Source organism: Gracilinanus agilis, chromosome 1, assembly GCF_016433145.1.
Source record: "Gracilinanus agilis isolate LMUSP501 chromosome 1, AgileGrace, whole genome shotgun sequence".
Lineage (NCBI taxonomy): Eukaryota > Metazoa > Chordata > Mammalia > Didelphimorphia > Didelphidae > Gracilinanus > Gracilinanus agilis.
The window spans coordinates 381,183,678-381,209,149 of NC_058130.1; the positions used below are offsets into that span (position 1 = coordinate 381,183,678).

At 35.0% G+C, this 25,472-nt stretch overlaps 1 protein-coding gene across 1 annotated transcript in view; it reads right to left on the minus strand.

Annotated features, from left to right (window-relative positions):
• WDR70 (WD repeat domain 70) overlaps positions 1 to 25,472 on the minus strand; it is a 333,473-nt gene that overhangs the window by 249,689 nt on the left and 58,312 nt on the right. Inside the window, exons 6-7 of the mRNA XM_044664295.1 lie at positions 21,740 to 21,873; positions 11,892 to 12,045 (exon numbers count right to left, since the gene is read on the minus strand). Coding sequence (XP_044520230.1) covers positions 11,892 to 12,045; positions 21,740 to 21,873 — 288 coding nt within the window. The remainder of the gene's footprint in view (positions 1 to 11,891; positions 12,046 to 21,739; positions 21,874 to 25,472) is intronic.

A 25,472-nucleotide genomic window follows, 5' to 3' on the forward strand; every position in this document is an offset into this window, starting at 1 on the left:
GGGGGGGGGGGGGGGGAAGGAGGAGCATGAATCATGTAACCATGTTAAAAATGAATATTAATAAATGTTTGAAAAAAATAACAAAAAAATAACAAAAAAAATAACAGGAAGTAAAGTCTAGATATAGGCAAAGAATAAGTTCTGAGAAAGTTAGTCAGATCTGGATAGAGTCAAAAAATAATGATAATCAGTTGAATCAACACCAACAAGAGCATTCTGTTGCTGTGCTCCAGAAGCCTTTGAAATCAGAATTATACTTTTTTCATAACTAGACATAAGAAGAAACTGTGGGTAAAAAGATAAAGCTCTGTTCCTACTTTTTTTAATCTACTAAATATATCTTAAATCAGAAGTAGACAAAATTACATCTCAAATTTTTTCTTTAAATAACTAAGGCTGCCAAAGTAAGACTTTATTTAAAAGATTTTTTGCAGAAACCAAGTACATACTCAGTGGGGGAGCATTAGTGAGATATGTATTCCATAATATTTATCTTATTTTCTTTATAAGAAATTAAATGCTCTATCTTCAAAATAATAGTAATATGTTCAAAGTAATGTACTCAATTTCAAAAAGAATCACTTTATGGAAGCTCAGTGCATAATTTTTTAAACACTTAATGTTGTTTATTTTTGTTTTGAGACCATTCATTTCCCTTTAACTTTTTTCTTTCAAAATCCCAATACTATCAATCCTTACCCACCTGCCCAGTGAACTCTTTTTTGTAAAAAATATAAACAGTTAAGCAACAGTCAGTACATAATTTTAAGGTATTTAATCTGACCAGTTCATCCCTGAATTTTTTTTAAATATTCAAAGTAATTCTTGCATCATTTCTACCAAGTGCCATTGACAGCCTAGTTTTCAGGAAAGTTATACATAGTTGTTGCTGTTCAGTTGCTTTCAGTTATTGTCTGACTCCTTGTGATCACATTTGGAGTTTTCTTGGCAAAGACAGCAAAGTGGTTTGCCATTTCCTTTTCCATCTTATTTTATAGATGAAGAAACTGAGGCAAACAGGATTAAGTAACTTAATGAGAGTAAAATAGCTAGTTAAGTGCCTATGGCCATATTTGAACTCAGGAAGAGGATTCTTCCTGACTCCAGGTCTAGCACAGTAACCACTGCACCACCTAGCTGTTCATAATAGTTGTATATGTTATCCACACTGAATTTACTCTTTGGAATCGTCAAACAAAACAAGTTAAAAGTTGTGTTCTGGGAGTTGATTAGTCTGAACCTTTAAATTCTCACTTCAAAAAAAACTAGAGGAAGGGAGTTTTGTCACACAAAAAACCAACAGGCAGTAAAGACACATAAACTATCAGGATTTATGTTCACTTGTTTTCTTAGTAGAAGTGGCAAAAAATTAACTGCACATAATACAGAGCAACTAGAAACACAGGCTCTATGAATCACAGAATTACCTTTAGAATTAGAAAAAGTAAAGATTCAGATTTGGAAGAGAGATCATGAAATAGCAATCTCAGGATTACTGACATCTCAGGAGACTTAGAAGGAAAAAATAAACTTAGCACATTCCAGGAAACTATCAAAGAACATTTCCAAGAAAGAAAAGAATAGACAACGAAATATAACAGGACCTTGAAAAGTAACAACTTAAGATTTAATTTTCTCTTTATGCGAACATCTGATTATATCACTTCTCTGCTCCAAACTCTCTGTGAGCCCCATAGGACAATGTATGGTTAAACGTCGACCTTAAAATTTAATGGAGAAAAAATACTTAAAACTGTCCAAAGAAATAGAGAAATTCCTTAGCCAAAATCACAGTAGATTACTCAAGGAAAATAAATGAGGATTAAAGAAGCTGAAGCACAAAAATTAAGAAGCATGGCACATATATTTAATTCATTTCAATAAGTATTTATTAAGCAACTACTATATGCAGGGTATTATGCTAGGCACTGAGGACACACAAAAAAAAAATAAAGAAGAGTCCTGGTCCTCAAGGACCTTACATAATTTCATTGGGAATGAGGACTCAAGAATTATCTACCTAGAGAATTTCTTTATGCTTTTTGACTGAAAGGATGGACATTTGAAAAAAGTATTCAAACTTTATAATGTGGAAAGAGTTAAGAGTTTTGTGCTTAAACTCAGAATAAAATACAAATATAAAAATTTTCATTTCTGAAATCAAGATAAACTAGTTTCTGAGAAGATGTGAGAATTCTCAAAGTAATGTATTCATTTAATCATTAAATGTTTCAGAATGCTATTTCAGAGAATGAGAGAAAAATAAAGGGGTAGAGAATCAAAAGAAGTAAAGTGAAAAGGCAACCACCAATCATGAATAAAAGGGAGTTCCAAGTTAAAAAAAAAATTCCATAGTTATTAAAAGAGTTTTGTTTTAGTGCAATGGCCAAAATATTTAAAATATTAAGAATAAGAAAGCAAGCATTTCCTTCTGATCAGAATGATAGAATCAATGACAACCCTAACATTCATATAAACCTAAATGTAAATGGTCAAGAGTCACAGGTTGGATTAAAATAAAAAATGAACAATATGCATCTAACAGGAAACATTTAATCCAGAAAGACTTAAAGAGATTTAAAAACTCAAAGGTTTTTTAGCCATACTATCGCCGTCACCAAAAAAAAAAAAAAAATACAGTGAGACTAAAGACATCAGAAAAGTTTAACTACAATCAAAAAATACTACTAGAGAGAAATAAAGGCATTATAGTATATGAAAAAAGCTACAAAATGATAAAGATTTTAAATAAATATGCATTTAGTTATCCTAAAATAATATGTTTTAATGAAAATCCCAGACTCTTACAAAAATAAACAGCTAAGATATCAATAATAATGGGAGATTTTAACACTGCTTTTATAAGAATATGATATTACTGAACTTAGAGCAACTGGCAGAGATGAAGAGTGATATAAACATTTTGGAGAGTAACATGGTCATGTAAAATGAATCAAAAAACCAATCATACCTTTAAGCCTACGGTACCAATATTAGTATTTTATCCTAAATAAAATCATAAGAAGGAGAAAAAGAATTGATCTGTACAAAAACATTCCCGGCTACTTTATTTGAAATGGCCCCCCAAAAAAAGGAAACAACCATATATTCAATGAATAGAAAATGGCTAAATACATGATGGTAAATTAATATCATACAATGAAATACTACAGGACCACAAAAAATTATTGTAAGGAATACAATGAAAAACAGTAAAACCTATAAATTATAAGCAAAAGTAAGATCAATAGAACTAAAATTGTATACAATCTGATCACAATTACTAAAATTTTAAAGGAAACAAAGATTAGTAAAACTTAAAACAGACATTAAAGGGGATAATAACAATAATTAGTATTCATTAAGTACTTTAACATTTGCAATTGACTTTACAAATATAATCATATTTTATCCTCCTCTCAAATCCTAGGAAACAGATGCTACTATTATCCCCATTTTATGTCTAAGAAAACTAGGGTAGACAGAGGTTAAGAGACTTGTCCAAGGTCAGAAAGCTAGTGTCTTAGGCTGGATTTGAACTACAGTCTTCCTGACTCCAGGTTCAAGGCTGAGTAAACATTTTTGGATGGGTTTATTTTGGCCAAAATATGTGTGCTTATACTATACCAAAAATTTAAGTTTTTGAAATTTTCTCTTTTGTCATCTTTGCCACTCTTATGGGTACAGGATGGAATTTCATATTTGCTTTAATTTATATTTCTCAAATTAGAGTAATTTGGAGCAATTTTTCACGTGGCTATAGATAGTTTGGGTTTCTTCCCTTAAAAATTGTTTGTTCATGTCCTTATACCATTACATAGCATTTCAGAAATGGCTTTTTTTCTTATAAATTTAATCGGTCTTTTATACATAATATATAAATAACGTTTTTGTCAAAGAAACTTTCTGCTCAGATTTTTTCTCAATTATTTCCTTTTTAATCAGTTTTATTAGATTTGTTTGTGCAAAACCTATTTTAATTTTATGCAATTAAAATTATTTATTTTATCTGCTATGATCCTCTCTATTCCTTATTTGGTAATGAACTCTTCTCCTACCATGGATCTGATAGGTAATTTATTCCATGTTTTTCTAATTCGTTTATGATATGAACTTTTAGATGTTAATCATGTACCCATTTAGATTCATTTTTGTATAAAATATAAGGTACTCTGAGAAAACAGGCAAATTGATGTACTGTTAGCAAACTTGATTGGGTACAACCATTTTGTATGGGCCATTGGAAAACAATTTGGGATTATGTACAAAAAGTTACTAGATAATGTACGTGCCCTTTGACACAGGTATATCACTGCTAGGGCTATACTCAAAATAGATCCAAGTAAAAGGAAAAAGTTCTTTGTGTATAAAAATATTTTCAGCAGCAATTTTTGTGGTGGCAAAAAAACTAGAAACAAAGAGGATGTCTATCGATTAAGGAGGCTAAATAATGTGTGATATATGAATGTAAAGTACTAAACTATAGTATAAGAAATGAAGAATAGATGATTTCAAAAAGATGTGGAAAAATACAGTAAATAAACCCAGCAAAAATATATATACATATATATTTTAACATTATAAAAATGAACAATTTTGAGGACTTTTATATTCATTTGTAAACTTATTAAGAATGAAATGTGCAGAAGAATAAAAATAATTCATTCAATAACAATAGTAAAAAAGTTTTTAAAGTTGAAAGAATTATTATCAACATATTGAACATTCATGAATTCAGAATATGGATAACAAAATATGCTGTCCATGACAGATGATGGATTTAGGGTACAAAATAAATCATATCTCTTTTAACACAGCCACTGAAGAAACCTGTTTTGCTTGACTGAATACAAGGAAATTTTTTTTCTCTTTTTTCCTCCAATTGGAAGGAGTATAGGGAGAAAAAATAGATTTCGGTTTATTTATTCGCTTATTTAAAAAACCCTTACCTTCCATTTTAGAATCAATACTGTGTATCAGTTCCAACAGACAAAAGGGCAATAAGGGGTAGGCAACAAGGGTTAAGTGACTTGCCCAGGGTCATACAGCTATGAAGTGTCTGAAGCCAAAGCTGAACCCAGGATCTTCCATCTCAATCTACTGAGTCACCTAGCTTCCCCTTGTTCATTTATTTTTTTAGAGTGGTGGGGACTGGTACAAAGGTAGAGTGTTCCATTTACTTTCATACTTGTACCAGTTTTAATTATTTAACTGTTTTATTTTATTACAAAAGACATCTCATTAAGTGGAAGACCTACAAATGTTATGGAATAGCAAAACGCACCAACAAAACTTTTAAAAATAGAAATAAATTAAAAGCAAATATTTTTATGCAGAATTTTGTTCTTTATTATGTATTCCTATTTCCTAATTGTTTTATGTTGATTATTATCAAATTTGTCATTTTTGGAAGATGTAAATAATAAAAGTGGTTAATATTACTTTACTGGTTTTAAAGAAGAGATATTTTTAAGACCAACCAATATAGAAAGGTCAAGGTTACAAATGTGTGTAGGCAGTAAAAGATAAAACAATCTAAATCTCAAGGAAGAAATGTTACCTTAAAATTTACAAGAAATATGAATATACACAGCCATCCTTTGTTACCTTAAAATTTACAAGAAATATGAATATACACAGCCATCCTTTTTGTCATCTGTCACTTTGTTCATAATTATAAATTTCTGTGAGTACAAGGATTTAATCAGTATTGACATTATAAGTGAAAAGAAATTTAAAACAAAAATGCAATCTTAAAGAGGATGAGACCATTTGACTGGTACATCTCCGCCACCTAGTGGCAACATTCCAAAACTACAAATGTACAACTGAGTAATAAAAAAGGTCCAGGGTAGGGGCAGCTGGGTAGCTCAATGGATTGAGAGCCAGGCCTAGAGATGGGAGGTCCTAGGTTCAAACCTGGCCTCAGACACTTCCCAGCTGTGTGACCCTGGGCAAGTCACTTGACCCCCATTGCCTACCCTTACCACTCTTCCACCTATAAGTCAATGCACAGAAGTTAAGGGTTTAAAATAAAAAAAAAAATTTGTTTTAATTAAAAAAGGCCCAGGTGCAATAATACAGTGTAGAGACTTTAAAGCTTTATTTAAAGACTTGTTTCCAAATTTGAAAATATGAAGCACCAGTCAGATCACGAACCTCATGAGAAGGTCATAAATAATTCAATGGAGTTTCCTACCAAAGTCTCAACAGATTATCTAGAGGTGCAATGAAAAGAGCTCTGGGCCCAGGTCTGAAAACACAGGCTTGAGATCAGGCTCAGCCACTCATTCCTTATGAGCTTAGTCTAGCCTCAGCTTCCTCCTCCAGTACATAAAGGACTAGACCAGAAGATCTCTTACTCTTTGACCCTGTGGTTCTAGTAAATGGATGATTTCTTATTTAGAACAACGGGGCATAAGGCCAACTAACTGTACCATACTAATATACACACACACACACACACACACACACACACACACACACACACATATATATATATATATGCATAAATATGCACAGGCATATAATATACAAATATACACAACATATATAGATATTCACATATACATATATTTATACATTATATAATATAGACACACAAAAATTTCAAATAAAATAGGCAAACTATGAGAAATATAAACAATTTAATCAATGCAAAATTAAGAGCTAATTACTCAAAGCATGTGCTATTTAGATTTTAATTGGATACATTTTTTAAATGTCTTATTTCCTAAATTTTACAGTAAATCCAGAAGTTGTTAATTATTCTTGGACTCAGAACAGAGATTAAAAGTAAAGATTTGCCTCATTCAGGCAGTTACTCCTGAAAAAAATTATTCTTTACTTATCAAATCTAACCTCTCAAGCCAGGAACTGCAACCAAAATATGAATACCATTTCTTAGACATAAAAATGGCCTATTAACTATATTTCCCTCTGGGCAAAACAGAAGAAAAATAGGAACCTTTGTTTCTGTTAAAAAGGTTCCTATCAGTACAAAAATAACATCCTAGAGAAAATTATAGTATAATCATAATTACTTTGTAATTTAATAATTACCCTAGCACTTCCTTTAAATTTTTTTTGTCCTCCATCACAATTCATCTCTCCTAATCTCACCAGGACTGTGACCAAAAGCCACCGGCCTAGACATAGAAGTCCTAGCTCTGAATCAACCAAGCTATGGGAATTTTGTGAAATTACCCTTCAACTTCAGTTCCCTCATGTGTAAAATCCTCTATGGGACGACTACAGGAAGTTCATGACATTTGATGTTCAGTATAAATTTTTTTTTATTCGAACTGTGTGTAAACACCTTCCTCTAATTACCATCAGCATCTCATTTACAAGTATGGTCTGAAAGAATTACTCGGAGTTTATCGGGTTCATGGCCACACAGGCAACAACGTCAAAGGCAGAATTACAATCCCACTTTTCCTGACACCAAGTCTCATCCCTCTCTTTACAATACCACACAGCTTCTCTATGTAGTATTCGTATTCAAGAGAATTATAAGACTTAAAATGAGTTCGATATTCATTCCAAGACAGAAGCCTTGGATTCCTCTTCTTCATATACCTCATGGCATTTCCCTTCTCTTGTAATATTTTTTTATGGAATATTATATCCGAAATGTATACAAGGTATCAATTAACCTCACAATGAGGCTAAATAAAATGCCATCAAATATCAGGGCAGTGAATCGTCAGGAGAGAAAATTCTACACTGTGTTTAAAAAACAACAATAATAAATCTTACAATCTGTCAAATGAGAATTGTTAAATTCTGCAAAATATCCTGAACTAAACAAGCTGATACAAAACTTTCTAACTCACAACAGAGTCAAAACACAAGAATTTGAATACCCTTTTAAAACTTTCCCAGTCTTGCTTCCTCTAACAACTCTAAACCAAAAGAGAAAATGGAATATTGGCTTCTGTATGGTTCAAAGTTATGAAAAACAATCTCAATCTATTTCTTCTGGTAAGAGATTTTCCCAAACTCCATATCCAACAATATGTAAGAATGCATTTGAAAATTTCTTATAGTTGATTCCTGTGTCCACATAACTTGCATATGATGCAAACATAATGTTTTGGTTCATTTTTCAGCTAAATTATAATACCATTATATCTTTATTAAGTTCTCTTCCTTTTATTCCTTTTTAACTCACTAATTTTTCATTGATTCACAAGAGTTGATTAATAAATGCTTTCTAATTTATTGACTCTATGAAATATGGGGCAAGATATGAGAAGCACTTTCAAGGGAAGAAACCTAGAATGTTTTTCCCCAAAACTCCATTTGGAGAACAGATTTAGAGCAGATTTTTATGGGTTGCAAACTGAAAACATTTAATGAGGGACTTAAAATTCTGCAACTGTTATAGATCCCCTGTTCCAATTCTGATTGTCTGACCCCTACTTTCCAATATATTCCTTGGAAAACATATTCATAATAATCAATGGGACAGACAAGTCAGTTTCCACTGCTTGTCTCTAATCTCCATATGTACCATCAATCTCTTAAAAATATAGGAACAGGAGGGGGCAGCTGAGTGGCTCAGTGGATTGAGAGCCAGGCTCAGAGACAGGAGTACTAGGTTCAAATCTGGCTTCAGACACTTCCCAGCTATGTGACTCTTGGGCAAGTCACTTAACCCCCAGTGCCTAGCTCTTGCCACTCTTCTGCCTTGGAGTCAATACACAGTATTGATGCTAAGATGGAAGGTAAGGGTTTAAATATATATATATTTATAGATGGGAGCAGGGAAGAAGGAGAAAGAGAGCAAACAAGAAAGAGGCAGAGACAGAGATGATAGGTATATAAAGATAGATATTTCCCATCTAGAATGGCTGGGCAGCAGAAATTCTTTCTACCAACTCTAGAATCCTTTATTCCCCCTTCCTTTATCTTCCTCTCCCACTCTCTCTTGTCTGGAGTACCCAGAATACACAGAGGCAGTTTGATTGGTCATACAACTTGAATAAGATTTTTGGTGTCCAGTCATTTTTAATCATGTATGACTCTTCATGACCCTATTTGGGATTTTCGTGGTTAAGATGCTGGAGGTACTTTGTTGTTTCCCTCTCCAGTTCATTTTACAAAAGAGGAATCTGAGGCAAACAGGGTTAAGTGACTTGACTAGGATCATGAATCTAGTAAGGATCTGAGGCCAAATATGAATTCAGGAATCAGGACTGCAAACCCAGCACTCACTGCACCATACTAGTCACCATCTCCATTTTGTGATAATTAGATTGAATCTACCCTGCCCATCTTTAGATTTAATCACCAAAGGTGAAAACATCTCCACTTCACTCACAAGTTGGGAGGTCTGTGACCAACGTGTGCTAGAGTGGGTGACAAATCAGAATTTACTGACTGCTTCCTGGGAAGTCCTAAGAAAAGCGGCTGTTGTGATTGGACACGTAAACTAGGAGGAAGGCACAGGAAGTGACGAATAAGAAGCCCCTTTAAAAGAGAGTTCAGTGAGCTCAGCTTCTCTCTTCTGGTTCGTGAACGGGACCTGAAGGAGTGCTTCTGATTTTGTGACCCGGACCTGGGACCTTAAGATCTTAGTGAGACTGTTCTTAAATCTTTTCTTTGGAATTCCACGTGGTGAGTGTACAGACTGAATCTTCCTGAACTTCTCTTAAGGAATTTCCCTTTCAAAAGAGACTCTGTGACTGAAGCTTTTGCTTCATACACCTCTGGGGCCTTCGGGCCTCAGCCCTCAGCTCAAGGCTTGGCTCTTTTCCAATTGAGGACTAGTTAGATCTGCTTGAGTTACATCAAGGACCTAAGCGAATTATTTAGTTTGTCAGGTTAATTATCTTACTTTATCCTCTCTTTAAATTTCTTAATTTCTCTCTTTCTTCAGTCATTTTGACTTGAGGTTATTCTTTAATTGGAGATTGATAATTATTCAATTCCCTGGCAACCAAACCTTTTAATATTTATCCAATGAAAACCCGTTTTTACCCCTTACAATTTCTTCTAGTGAGATAGAAGACCATCCTTACAATATGCCCCATCTCTATAACCTCAAGACTTCCAGCTGTCATCTGGCCTACTGATGTAACCTAAATACCTTAGCACTTACCAGAATCCCTGCCATTATTCTTGCTCAATAAGAGAATGAACTCCTTCAATGCAGGGACCGTCTTGATGGTTCTGTTTTTATATTTCTATTAGTACTGTAGATCAAGATCTTTTTTGTTATTGTTCTACCATGCAGTCTATATCATTTCCACAAGTGAGAATATCTCATATTCCAGTATCTTTCATTCCAAAACATCAACCACCACAACAGAGAAAACCTACTTAAATCTCTAAAACAGTTTCCTAACCTCTTCACCTCCATCCTGGAAGAAAAACCATCCTGGAGGGAAAAAATCCAGTAGAATATAAAAAAATATGAATAGATTTTTCAAAATCTAATATCACTGGTTTGTCTCTACAGAGAGAATGGGAATCCACGCTTCAATGACTAAGTTCTAGGTATTTCTATCATTACATTTTTTTTTTTTTTAATTTTAAACCCTTAATTTCTGTGTATTGACTTATAGGTGGAAGAGTGGTATGGGTAGGCAATGGGGGTCAAGTGACTTGCCCAGGGTCACACAGCTGGGAAGTGTCTGAGGCCGGATTTGAACCTAGGACCTCCCGTCTCTAGGCCTGGCTCTCAATCCACTGAGCTACCCAGCTGCCCCCTATCATTACATTTTAATAAAATTTTCCTACAACAAAATACTTTGGTGTCCTATAGAACATCTCTTTATTTTTTGTATATTTTTTTATTTTTATTTTGAGTATTTTCTCATAGTTACATGTTTCATGTTCTTTCCCTCTCCCCAAACCCCCTTAACCCTCTTAGCCAACACACAATTCCACTGGGTTTTACATTTATCATTGATTAAGACCTAATTCCATATTATTGATCATTGGACTAGAGTTATCATTTAATGTCTTCATCCCCAATAATATCCCCATCAGCCCATGTGTTCAAGCAGTTGTTTTTCCTCTGTGTTTCTCCTCTCACAGTAGAACATCCCTTTAAATAAGATTTTACCCTTCTGGAAAATTAAAACAAGAATGAAAAGATTTTATGAATTATTCTACCACTTACATTCCAATAAGAAAAGTAAAGATACAATTTGGTCTTTAATAACAAGAACACAAACCAAGTAAGTAAATACAGCCATGATTTACTTTTTAAGAAATTAATGGATCAGGAGAACCACTGCACATTATGACAGAAATATTATATGTAGAACAACTGTGAATTGAGTTATTCTCAACAACATAATGACACAAAACAATCTCAAAGGACTCATAATAATAAAAAATTTTTTCTGAGGGCAGCTGGGTAGCTCAATGGATTGAGAGCCAGGCCTAGAGATGGGAGGTCCTAGGTTCAAATCTGGCCTCAGACACTGCCTAGCTGTGTGACCCTGGGCAAGTCACTTAACCCCCATTACCTAACCCTTACCACTCTTCTGCCTTGGTTCCAAGACAGAAGGTTAAGGGTTTAAAAAAACTTTTTTTAATCTGTTTCCAGAGAAAGAACTGATGAAGTATGAATCCAGACCAAAGAAAAAATTTTTTACTATTTTAATTTCAGTTGTTTGTTTGAGTTTAGTTCCATAGAAGGATCAAAATGGAAATCGTTTTATATGATTGTACATGCAAAATTTATATAAGATTGCTTACACATCTCTTAGACATGGGAGAGAAAATCCAAGACTCAAAATTTTTTTTAAATGTTGGATATTGTTTTTATGCATAATTGTTGTCAAAAAATAAAATATGAAATGGTGAAGAGAAAAAAAGAAATTAATAGAGTGATGAGTCTATTTTAGAGTTCATTATATATTGGTGCTTACCTTGGTGTTGGCCATGTCCACAATATATTGGTCTCCTTTCACACATTCCATCACTAGGAAGCCGTCTCTGTCAAGCACTTTGGCCTGAGAGTTTCCAGAAACGACAAGAATTACATCTCCTGTGCTGCTGTACTGTAGTGACTTAATTTGGTGACTGTAAGGAAAAGAAAACACTCAGATAAAACCATTTATTTCTAGAGACCTAAAGCTTCTTCACTGCTTGGAAATGGGGAGAATATTCACCAAAAAAGCACAAGGCAGATTTTTAAAAGGCTTTAAGAGAAGGGAAAAATGATGAGGCAACACACCAAAAATCATAATCACTGTGAGAAAGTTTTCAGGATAAAAGACTTCAAATGAAATATATAGACATAAAATATCCTCAATGAAGACAAAAAAGGTAAATAAGTACTTCTTTAGTCACAATGGGGATATCTTTTTTTGGTATTTTTACAGTTAAGCAAGTAAATTTTCTGTTTACATATAGAATTTTTTTCTATATACATCAACTAATTTTGAAGGGACTAGGTATATATATTTCATTCATGAAAGCAATTCCCAGTGAGGAAACTCCTTCTACCAGTCAATGAATGGCAGCGAATCTGGAACCAGAAGCACTGGGTTTGAATAGCAGCTCTGAGGTTTATATCTGTGGGGTCTTAAAAAGAAGAGATTTGTAAAGCATCAAAAGACTGAAAGGATGAGGGGGACTAGGTTACATAAAGGATTGTGAAGGCTTTGGACTATAATGGAAAGAGCTTTGTGGCAAGGAGGCCAATTAGTGAGCTATTGCAATAACCTAAGCATGAGGGGAAGAGGCCCTGAACCAGCACAATGACAGTAAAAAAAGGAGAGAAAGGGGCATATTGAAGGGATGTTACAAAACTAAAACAGCCAGGCCTTGACAACATAATGGACATAAGAATTAAGAGAGTGAGGAGTCTGGGGGATCAGAAGGAAGGTGGTATCCTCAATTATGATATGAAAATTTGGAAGAAGAATTTGGGGTTAAGATGATGAGTTCAGTTTTGGATATGTTGAGCATAAGATGAGTACAGGATAGCCAGTTTGAGAGGTCTGAAAAGTAGTTGGAGATTTAAGACAAGGTGTCAATAAACAGGTTAGGACTAGATAAGTAGATCTGCAAATCACATGAGCTGATGGGAGCACCAAATGAAATAGTATCAAGGAAAAAGAGGGCCCTAGACAGAGTCCTGTGGGACATCCTGTTAGTGGGCAGAACCAAGGTAAAGATCCAGGAAATGAAACTAAGAAGGAGTAGTCAGATAGGTATGGGAACAAGGAAAGAACATTGTCATGAAAATCCAGAGAGTACACAGTATCAAGAAAAACAGTGGCTGGCAGTGTCAAAGGCTTTCGAAGCAATTGAGAAGGATGAGGATTAAGAAAAGGCCACTGGATTAAGCAAATAAAATATCATTGGTAACTTTAGAGAGAATAATTTTATCTGAATGATAAAGACAGGTACCAGACTGTAGAGTTAAGAGGAAGAAGAGAGTGAGTGGAGACACCTATTGTAAACAACCTTTTCAAGAAATTTAGCCATGATAGACAGAAAAGATATAGGACAAGAGTTAGAAGGAATGGATAAATCAAGTGAGTTTTGTGAGGATGAGAGAGGCATGGGCACATTTATAGGCATTAAGGAAAGAGCTGGTAGAGAGAAAGAGACTGAATATAAGTGATAGTGGGGACAACAAGGAGGGCAATCTGTTGGAGGAGAGGAGATGGAATGGGAATGCTTGTTCAGGTAAAGGGATTACCTAAAGGGAAGGGCCACCTCTTCATGTGAAACAGTGGTGAGGGAGATAGCGGCAGAAGTGACATCTGAAAAATATTAGATGAAAAGCAAAGGAAAAGAGGAAACTCTCAGCAAATGTCTCCATTTTTTCAGTAAAAAAATACAACAAGGTTCAGGTGGGGAAAGGGAGAACCACAGAAGGTTTGAGGAAGGATGAAAAGGTTTGGAAGAGCCTCTGTGTTGAGTTCATTAGGAGGGTGAAAAACAATTGCCTGGCAGCAATGAGGGCCATTGTAGTTATATAACATGAATCTATAGTGGACTCAATCAGGACAGTTGCATGATTCTCTACTTTCAGTTAGCAATACATGCATAGGAATGAAGATGGTGGATACTGGGAGTGAGTCAAGATTGAGGCTTAACTCAGTGCAAGTGGTGATATGAAAAGAATACGGGATGGGAGAGAGTCAAACTGGGTCACCAAGTGGTCAAGATGGAAAAAAGGAAGAGAGAGTAGTTAATGCTGAAGTGATAGCAGAGGAGAGAATGGAAAGTACTGGAGAATAAAGTGTGGACAAATGACAGGGTTTGGTACCTAGAGGCAGAGGAAGAGATCGAAGAGATGGAATATCAATGGACTGGTCAGCTAAGGGAATTTCAGAGATCATGAATATGAGAGTGGTACAGCATCTTGCGGATGATACCATGATCAAAGAGATGATCATCTTTAGGTGTGGTGGAAATAGGGTACAGGACCAGGTCATGGGAAATGAGTAAGTTGAGGAATGGAAAGGTTAGGGTGCTTGAGAGAATATCAATATGAATGCTAAATTCCCTACCATGTGGATAGGAATTGGGAAGAAGAGAAAAACTGCAAGCCAGAAATGTCTTGGAGGATTGCAGACAACAGCTACCAGAACTTAGATATAAACCGGAGGGCGGGGGAGGGAACGCGGAGAACACGGGGAACAGCACAACTCTTCCTTGGAGGAGAGGAGGAACCTGTGGCATATAGCCCCTGCCAAAGTACTCATTCCCTAAAAAGAAGGGAACTGTTTGACTCAGCATAGGAGTTCAATAAAAGAATTCTGTTGTCATAGCACAGCACAACAGCACTTGGTTTAGGGACTATATCTTGTTTAGAAAGGCAGTCAGACCCTGGCAGAAGGTACAATACTCAGTAGTAGAATCAACTAAATCATGTTTGAGAAATTGCATTCCTTTCAATGGTTCTAAGCCACCTGCTACTGCAAAAATCCAATTTCTTTACACTCTTACTCTACTATAGATATTTTATTAATATTAATAATAATATATAATAATAATAAATCCTGAAATGTCCATGACGAAGACATTTAAAATCATATAGTAAGCATTTACACACCATACTAAGAGAAGCTATTCCCAGGGCTCTTGGAATACCTCTAACTGGAGTCTGAAAAGAGGTGCTGGCAGTGTTTTGGACTGACACATGACACTGTTGTGTATCTCTAGGAAATCTGTTAAAGTACTTATAGCTGAATCAAAGGAAACAGAATGATGCATGGTGACTATAAATACAATTAACATGTTACCAGTGATGGCTCACATATAGGGAATAGCATAAAAGACAAAATCTTAAGGACATGTATGACTGAAAAAGGAGGTGGGCCAGTCACATGATAAGAATGGGATATAAAAGATCGATTGTCCAAATGCTGCACTGGAATGCAAGGAATTTTAAAAGAGTCATAGGAAGTGCTCCAGAATGTTGAATAGATCCTCTATGGAGGATTTGAGGAAAGACATAGAGAAGCATCACCCAGAATGAAAGAGTGTAGATGGATTACAATTTTATGAGTAAATAATAATCAAAGATTCACCAAAGTATTTTATATCTTAATTTGTTTCTACTTTGTGCTTGCAATATCTTAGTTTTCACTCCATAAGTATTTAAGACAGCATAACAGACTATAATAAACTCTTACTAGTAAACTGTTCCTACAATTGGAAACAGATTCTAATTATAAATAACTATACATCAAAGGAAGCTATCAAGACATCAAGTATTCATTAAGCATGTACTATAGTATGCTTAAGAAAAACAAGATACAGCAATCATCATCAGGATGTATAATATCATCTAATATAATATAAAAAATAGGTTCTATGTATCTAATTAACCTCTCATAAAACTCTTAAGACTCCAATGGAGTTTTCTCATCAATATCGGTATTCTCTCTCAATGGCTTTACAGATTTCTAGCTAAATATAAGTTCCTTTTATGGGTACAACTTTTTAGGTAAAAGTTTAACCACATGACAGAAAGTTTAACTGGACAGATCATTTTTATCTACCACAATAAAAACATTACAGATGCCTAGTTCTGCCCAAACAACAGATTATTCAGTCAACTTACTTTCCTAAGCTTTGAATTCCCTCCCATAATGAAGAGCATAATCTATTTATCCCTGCCAATCTTCTAAGACTTTCAGACATATCATTCCATAAACTTGCCACAAAGGGTCCACTGAATATGCTTTAAGGACTTTCTTCCATTTCGCATTTCATGGATACCAAAGGAATACATAAACTGTCAATCCGTTAGTTCTCATTCACTTTCACTGTTACTGGCTGAAGGTTTTTTCCAATCATGTATTTTTCTGATAATATTCTTTATTCTTTACACAACTTTTCCCACAAAATATTTCATTTGTAATGTGGGACAGTCTGCTTTTTTGCCCCCATTATGGGCTTCCCCATATTCACTGGGGCAGTTCCTAACTCCAAATTTTCAAAGATTATTCTGCTACTTACAGCTAGACATCATCACTAGAAAACTAAAATAATTTAAAAGAAATGCATTTCTAATAAAAGCTATAAAAGTCTAACAAGTATTTAAAAAGTTTGATGGAAAAAACTGAGTAGTCAAGAAACAAAATGAATTGACAATTCTATACATACAAATATCAAAGTAGAAAGGATTCTAGAAGTAATCATCTCAAGTAAAAATGCCTGGTCTGAGCTCTAAATTATTCAAAGATAAAATGATCAAGTCTTACTTTCCAGATACTTATCACCTGTACCTAGTTCTACAGGAATGCAGCCATAGATGAATATTTCCTCATAATAAGAGAAATGAGAAAGAATTCACCAAGAAGTGAATAAAAATGTAGAATCACTAGCCAAAACAGTTCTCTAATAATAACTGAAAAGCAAGTACCAAACTTACTTTACTACTACTACTACTATAACTACCAAAGCAGATAGCCATTTAAAGGTAAAAATTATCAAAATCTCATTCCAGAACTAAACAAACAAAACACTAATCATAAGAGATCATTCTCTACTCAGAATAAAAATTGATTCTTTTGAATCTCCCTATGTCATTCAAGTTGGAAGTAGCCTAACTGCTTATGGGCACAATCCCAACACTGGTACAGAAGCTTTGTTAACCTGCTGTTTTTCCAATCTGATTAACTTTACTTATAACAGTTCACACCTCCTTAGGCAGACCAATGGCCCTTTGTTCCCAGGGGCTCACTCATCATACTAGTGCCAGACTTAGTTTAGACACCCAATCAATTTTAGTCTTAGAACTCTCAATCAACAAACCAACCTCAGACACCCTGGGTAAAGAAAGAATATCACCAAGAGAGTGTATACCACCAAATATGGTATTAACTATTTTTAAAATCACTTTGCTCTATGGATTTTTTTCCAAATACAAGCACGTGTGCAACTCTGTGGGCAAAAGGTGAGCCAATTAACAGAAAATTTATCCTAACAGACCAGCTTTATTGGTCTCAAAATGATATAAACATCATAGATACCTAGTTCTACCCAAATAATAAATTCTGTAGTCAATTGAACTTCTTAAATTTTAGTTACAAAGCTGCTCCAAAAGTGATCCTCTATTTTAGAGATGTCCTCGATAATTAAATACCAATATCAACTGGCTACCAGAAACACAAAAATATATATATATACACATATATATAAAATATTAGAGATATAGAAAATATCCAAAAATGTATTTTATTTTAAATCAAGGATAAATCGAAATTGCCACATGATGAGATCAAAGAACAATAGTCATCATAAAAATTTTAAGTAAAAAACCAATTATTTTTAAAAACCAGATATATTTAGAATTCTTATCAGTTCCTGAGCCAGATTAGAGTATCTCTATATTTTTGTGGTGTTCAGATCTCTGACAAAAGAACTTCATGTAAATAACTTCCAAAGTGGAAATTCTCTCCACAGATATAGATAAGCAACTAGTCTATAACTTTAAGTTGTTTTTTTTAAACCCTTACCTTCCACCTTAGAATCAATACTATGTATTAGTTCTAAGACAGAAGAGTGGTAAGGACTTGCCCAGGGTCACACAGCTAGGAAGTGTCTGAGGTCAAATTTGAACCTAGGACCTCCCATCTCTAGGCCTAGTTGTCAATTCACTGAGCTACCCAACTGCTCCCTGTAAAAACTAAAGTCTTGAAGACTCATCTGGGGCACTTAAAAGTTAAGTGCCTTGCCCATGGTCATACAACTAATAGATGGTCAAAAAAGGACATGAACTCAAGTTTTCCTCATTGTACACATTATGACAGCCTCTTTCTGTGTGTACATGATATTTGCAAAATTATATATGTACATATATACTTATCATGTTGTTTATCCCTAAACACTCATTACCCAAACATGTGCTACTCAAGAATTATATACTGTCCATTACTTGTGAAAGTCTGAAATTTTAGATGGCTATTCTCAAATTATCGGCACTTCAAAAAATTACTTCAACAGTGTTAATTAAGATTCACTGCATCAATTCCAAAAGCAATGACAACTCAAAGGAAGATCTTAGTGCCCTCAGCAATTAGTCATAATGGAAAAAAGTGGTGGCATCAAGGTATAAAAGATCAAAGCAGCTCAGAGAGCTGAGATCCCAAATATTTGTTTCACTTAGAAGAGAAGCCCAGAAAAGCAAAGACAGAGCTAACCTCAGAGTCTTGAATGAGTGCTAGGAGGTACCAAATACAAGAGACTTCCCCAGGAAATGTAGGAAGATGTCATTTGATAAAGTTTTTATCTTGTTCCCTACTTTCAATCAATACTACTTGGAAAAGTTCAACAAAATAAGTACATTTCATTTGAAGTTCCCAAACATTATGACCATGAAGTTTAAAAAAATGAAAACATAGAATCATTAATAAATGTATTATGTGAAATGATAAACTAAAAAATGGAATGACAAGTCAGATTACAGAGAACATTCTACCTAAAAGAACTCACTTGATTAATAATATTGACTACAAAGCAGATAAACAGATTCTATCCAAGATATCTTACTTTATTTTTTTCAGGTCAGGAAAATGAGTTCAAATCCAGCCTCAGAAACTTACTAGATATGTGTCTCTGGGGAAGTCAATTAACCTCTGTCTCAGAAATTTGTAAATATAAGTATATATTAGTGCCTGCCTCCTACAATTGTTGTGAGGATCAAATGAGATAACACTTCTAAAGCATTCTGCAAACCCTAAAGAACTATGTAAATGTAGTCATTATTATTAATACACTAGAATATATTTTACCTTATCCCTCTATTTTGTTACTTCCCATTTTCTCAGTAAGGTCTTCAAGCCAACAGAAAAAAAGCTTGGCAAAAAAGATCCCTTTGCCACCTCCTTAATTGCACAGACCACAAAGTGAAAAGGATGAGATCAGAAGTCATTAGACTCAAAGCTAAGAAGAAATAAAGAGCCTACTTAAAAGCTATCACATTAGCTTCTCAAATTTCTGACTAAACAACTAATATTGTGATCAAAGAGAAGAAACAGAACACCAATCTGACAGAAAACAAGACTCATATCGAAGTAAATTAATGTACTCCCAGGCAGCAACACTGATATCAATCCAAAGGATTAATGACATTGCGTAATTCTTTCTATGAAGTTATTCCTGGGGAGGAGGAAGGTGTAGAGTGAGGAGTCATTTTTAAAGCATGTGTTGCCCAGCTAGCAGAACAAGCTGGGACATGCATTGCAAATAAATACAGCTGTTCTGGGCTGTCACTTGAGGATCAAGAGCCACAGAATCTCATTCCAGTCACTATGACCTCGCCATAGGAATTTATTAATATTGGGAGCAAATCACTACTACCAATTGTAAAACATTGTAAAAGAAGTTATACCTATGAGATTTTGTTTCCATCATTACTGATCAAAACTCCCAGATTTTCTAGTCTCGGCCAGAAACTGAAAAACTTTTCTCAAAATATGTCTTGGGCCTATGTGTTACATTCTGAGCCAGGCGAGAACACAATAAGTTGAGAAAGTCAATGAACACACATTTATTAAACCTCTGTTTTCTGCCAGGTACACTGAAGTCCCAACTCTATAGACTACAACAGTAAAGCATCCCAGATTATAAATGTCCTACAATTCCTCATATAATTCAACTTACATTCTATATACACAATATATATGCGTATATATTGATTAGTAGCAATAGTAGTAAAGAGAGAAAGAATATTTTGTTTGATTCAAATAACAAGTTTCTGTTAATTAGAAAATGAGCCTCATGACAAATTTGTGCCCTGTATAAACTAATAAACATGACAATGTGCTTCACAGATCAGCCTAGAAAATGGACGCACCTAATGTAAATTTTAACTAGACATCCCTTTGTGGATTAAGGCAATTATTATGTTCTCTTAAAAAGAAGAGCTTATTGGGGGCAGCTAGGTGGCTCAGTGGATTGAGAGCCAGACTGAGAGACAAGAGGTCCTGGGTTCAAATCTGACCTCAGATACTTCCTAGCTATGTGACCCTGGGCAAGTCACTTGACCCCCCACTGCCTACCCTTACCACTCTTCTGCTTTGGAGCCAATACTGTGTAATGGCTCCAATAGAGAAGGTAAGGGTTTAAAAAAAAAAGAAGAAGAAGTTATTATTACAGTTATTATTACCTGTAACAAATTGCCAAATTTCAGAAAAATCAAAATAATTTCAATCTAATGATATGTCACTGAAATATTTTCATAGGTCAAAGCTTTTTATCACTCTGTATTAGCAGCCTAAAGAAGAATCAATTTAAAAGAAGAAAATAATCTCATTCATTATATGTAATAAAAGCCCAAATTTTTAAGTTTTTTACTAATGTCTCATCTATAGTAAGATTCTCCAAACCTCTTATAATCATCTCATTTTCCTTCCCTATAAACAGCCTGTATCAGTAAGGTTTAAGCACTTTCTTCTCCCCTGGAGAAAGGGAGAGGGTCCAGATTTGTACCTTCATGAGTACAGAGAACTCATAGATGAAAGAATTCACTCTCAATGCAGATCAGCACATTCTCTGCAACTTATAGTCCTTGAAAGGTGCCCATAACATCTCAGATATTAAGTTACTTGCCCAGGGTCATGCAGTCAATATGTGTCAGTGGTAGGCCCTGAACTTAGGCTCTTGTTAGATTTAGAATAAGCTATAGAAAGACTAGAAAGGTCAAAAAGATCCAGTTTATGAAAAGCTTTAAAAGCCTATTGGAATTTTATATTTGATCTTGGAGTCAATAGAGTTCATTGAATAGGGGAAGTGATATGGTCAGTTAACAGTAGAGTAGAAGACAGATAGCAAAGGAGAAAATTGAGTTAGGGAGACCAACCAGCAATAGTTCAAACATGAGGTGCTCAGTGCAATATCAGGGTGGTGGCAATATCAGAAGAGAGAAGACAGCATATTTGAAAGATTCTAGAGCATGCCGTTTAACTTAAATATTTATAAATTCATATAATACCTAGATGAAAATTCTGAGGAACTAACAGAGGCAAGATTCACTAGAAGAGTAGATTTTTTTAAAATGGACAGAAATGAATAGTGACTAAAGAATGTTTTAACTGCTTTAGTCATAATCATAGGAACTAATGAGAATTTGCATTTTGAATTGGGCCAACTTACTATATGTTCTGTTACTGTGCAATAAAAATAGTCTTGGTAAGCAATTTAGAATTGTGAAATCGAAAAAAAAAAAAAAAAGAATTGTGAAATCGGAGTTATCAGAAACTATGACCGCAGGTCTAAAGAAAAAGCAGTAATTGTGATAACATACCAATCACAGGGTTGAAGAGATCGGAAAGCTTGAAGGGATGCATCCATCCCTGCAAAATCCCAAAATTTAACATCATAATCAAATCCTCCTGTTACCAAACGGGCACCTGAAGGGTCCAGACCCAAGGCAGAAACCTAGAGAGAAGAAAAGTCACACAAAAATAATTAGAGAAAAGTTGTTCATAGTCTATCTTCATAAATTGTAGTATATTTCTTATAAAAACAATAAAAGAATTTCTTTGTTCTACATTCATTCGTTGCTAATAAAGGCTGTTTCAAACTTTGCATCTATATTCCCAGCACCTGGCACATAATGGGTACTTTATGAACAGCTGCTGACTGAGTACTCATCATGAAAATTAGCAAAGAGGAAAAAAATGTCCAACAACAGAAATGAATACAATTTTATAAGAAGAAATATCATTCCCCCCTTTAAAAGTTTATATTAGGGGAAGCTAACTCAGTGGATTGAGCGCCAGGCCTAAAGATGAGAGGTCCTAGGTTCAAATCTGGCCTCAAACACTTTCTAGCTATGTGACCCTGGGCAAGTCACTTGACCTCCATTGCCTAGCCCTTACTGCCCTTCTGCTTTGGAACCAATACACAGTATTAATTCTAAGGCAGTAGGTAAAGGTTTAAAAAAATTTTTTTTAACTTTATATTGCTTTTGACCAATCCTTATCTTAATCTACCCCTCCTCTTATCTCTTTATTTTCCCTAATCCTTTCCCTCTTACTTTTTTTGTATACAACACAGCATGTATATATGTGTGTATACTCTTTCTTTTGACTAATTCAGATGACTGAAACTGAACCTTTATTCATCCAAAAACTACTTCCTTGCTGCATAGACTTCTACTTGCACAACCCCTTAATGTGAGATTTCTCTTCCCTTCCTTTTCCATTCTTCTTCTTTTTTTTTTTTTAAACCCTTGTACTTCGGTGTATTGTCTCATAGGTGGAAGATTGGTAAGGGTGGGCGATGGGGGTCAAGTGACTTGCCCAGGGTCACATAGCTGGGAAGTGGCTGAGGTCGGGTTTGAACCTAGGACCTCCTGTCTCTAGGCCTGACTCTCACTCCACTGAGCTACCCAGCTGCCCCATTCTTCTTTTTTTAACCATTACCTTTTGTCTTAGAATCAATACTAAGAACCATTTCCAAGGCAGAAGAAATTGGGCTTAAACCAGGATCATACAGGTAGGAAGTGTCTGAGGTCACATTTGACCCTAGGACTTGCCATCTACAGACCTGTTTCTCTAACCACTGAGCCATCTAGGTACCCTCATTCCTCTTCTAAGATCATCAAAGCAATACTTTTAGGCCCACTGTATTATTGAGAAACTATGACCACAGATGATGACAGAATTCTAAAGAGATACATGTATCCTCTCCCCACACTAGAATGTAAACAATTCATCTTTGTTTCAGTCTTTGAGATTTATTGCTCATGTTTAACTGTTTATTCTTCTCTTGACACCTATATCAGTCTATTAATTTTCTTCTCACTCTAGTCTTTTCATCATTTCCAGTTTTTCCCCTATAGGATTATACTCAGTTTTGCTAGATTTTTCTACCTTTTTTAAGCCCAATTCTTTTGCCTTTTGTAATACCATATTCCAAGCTCACTAATCCTTTATAATAGTAGCTGCTAAAATGGGAGTGATCCTAACCTGGACACCTTGTAGAACAACAATTGCCTGATGCAATTCCCCTTACCCTAACACAATATTCAATTCATAAACATCCACACACAACTTCCTTTGGCCCTAGCTTCCCTAGTTGCTTTTCTCCCTCCCCTAACAAAACCAGGTTGGCCCTAGCTTTTCTGACATACCTTTCTCAGATACTAAGAAGCTCAAGTCCTTGGGAGAACGTCAATGAACTGAAGAGTGAAATGAGCAGAACCAGAGGAACACTGTACAAACCCAATGTAATCAACTTTGATACTAGTAGCAATGCAACAAGCCAGGACACTCCGGAAGGACTTATGGAAAAGAATGCTATCCACATTGAGAGAAAGAACTATGGGAGTAGAAATGCAGAAGGAAAACATATGACATCACTTATCACATGTATATATGGGTATGTGATTTGAAGTTCAACTTTTAAAAAATCACTCTATAGCAAAAATGAATAATATGGAAATAGGTAACAAGTGACAACATTTGTACAACCCCGTGGATTGCTTCTCTCTCTGGGTGGGGGGAAGGAAGAGGGAAAGGAAAGAAAATGAATCATGGAAACATGGAAAAATATTTTTAAATAATTTTTAATTTAAAAAAAAAGCCCAAGTCTTAGAGGCTCTGTGCCTCTCAGACGTGGTGGGTACTCAATAACATTCAAGTCACTACACCCTGATGTCTAACTGACCAAATGCATTTCCAAGAGGAGATGAGAGAGGCCACATCCAGAGAAGACAAATGTCACTGTATCCTTGCTATGTATCATTGTTGCATATGCTTGCTGTTAGGGCAAAGTAAACTTCCCCATCTTTACATGTGCAGGGCCTCACAAATGCCTCATTTCATCCCAACACTGAACCTGAAGTAAGAGAGGGCTGGCTTTAGAGCAACACCTGCAATAGCAGTACTGCCTAGCAGCAATGAAGGTTCAAGTTGAGATTATGTAACATAAATTTGTACTGAATCCATTTGCATGATTTTCTCCACCTTCTTTTAGCAGCACATGTGTAGGAATGAAGGCAATGAAAGGTGAGAATGATCCAAAGGTGAGGTTTGACTTGGAGCAATCAACAATATCATAAGGGGTATAGGGAGCCAAAAAAATTGAGGGGAATCAACAGACTGAAGGTCATGGTGAAGATAAAGAGAAGGGTTTATAAGGGAAAGCAGAGAGAAAGGTGAAAAACCAATAGGTTATGGTTGGGTAAGGGGATTTCAGAATTCTGATACTAAGCTGGTGTCCGAATAAAGTGGTTCCGATACAGAACCTAATGAAGCTACATATCAGATCCTTAGAACATTGGTAAAGCTGATCTGATGTAAGTCATTTTGATGCACTCCTTTTAATTTCACATACATATATTCTCTGAATCATTTTGCTCAGTTAAGCTTCAGGTAAAACCTTTACAAATTCATTTTTCACAATCTGAGAGATTCATGATCCTAAACAATCCTTCAAATTAGCTGATATCCTTAGCTTTCCATTGCTCTTTATTTGGCAAAGGATCAAATATATGCTGACTAAGGAAGTTTTGGGGGCAAAGGTTGTCTCTGTTGTGATGATGGTTTTTCATTAGTTTATAATTTCAATAAGGAATAACAATAGAAGCAATGTCTACTTTACTCTCCTACTTTTCAAATTTTAGATATTTATTGAGCTAATCTTTTTTCCTTTTTTTTTAACTTTTAGACTTTTATTGTTTTTACATGATTCATGTTTTTACTTTCCCCTTCACCACCACCCCCATATCCAACGCGCATTTCCACTGGTTTTAATACGTGTGATCAGTCAAGACTTATTATTGATAGTTGCATCAGTGTGGTCATTTACTGTCTACATCCCCAACCATGTCCAAATCAACCCATGTGTTCAAGAGGTTGTTTTACTTCTGTGTTTCCTCTCCTGCAGTTCCTCCTCTGAATGTGGATAGCGTTCCTTTCAGATTGAACTGCTCTAATCAACAGTGTCTTCTTCATGTCTTTATCTTTCCTTTAACTTATTCATTTTAACCTTTTTAAATGAGGAACAATAACTAATCCTCATATCAGCCA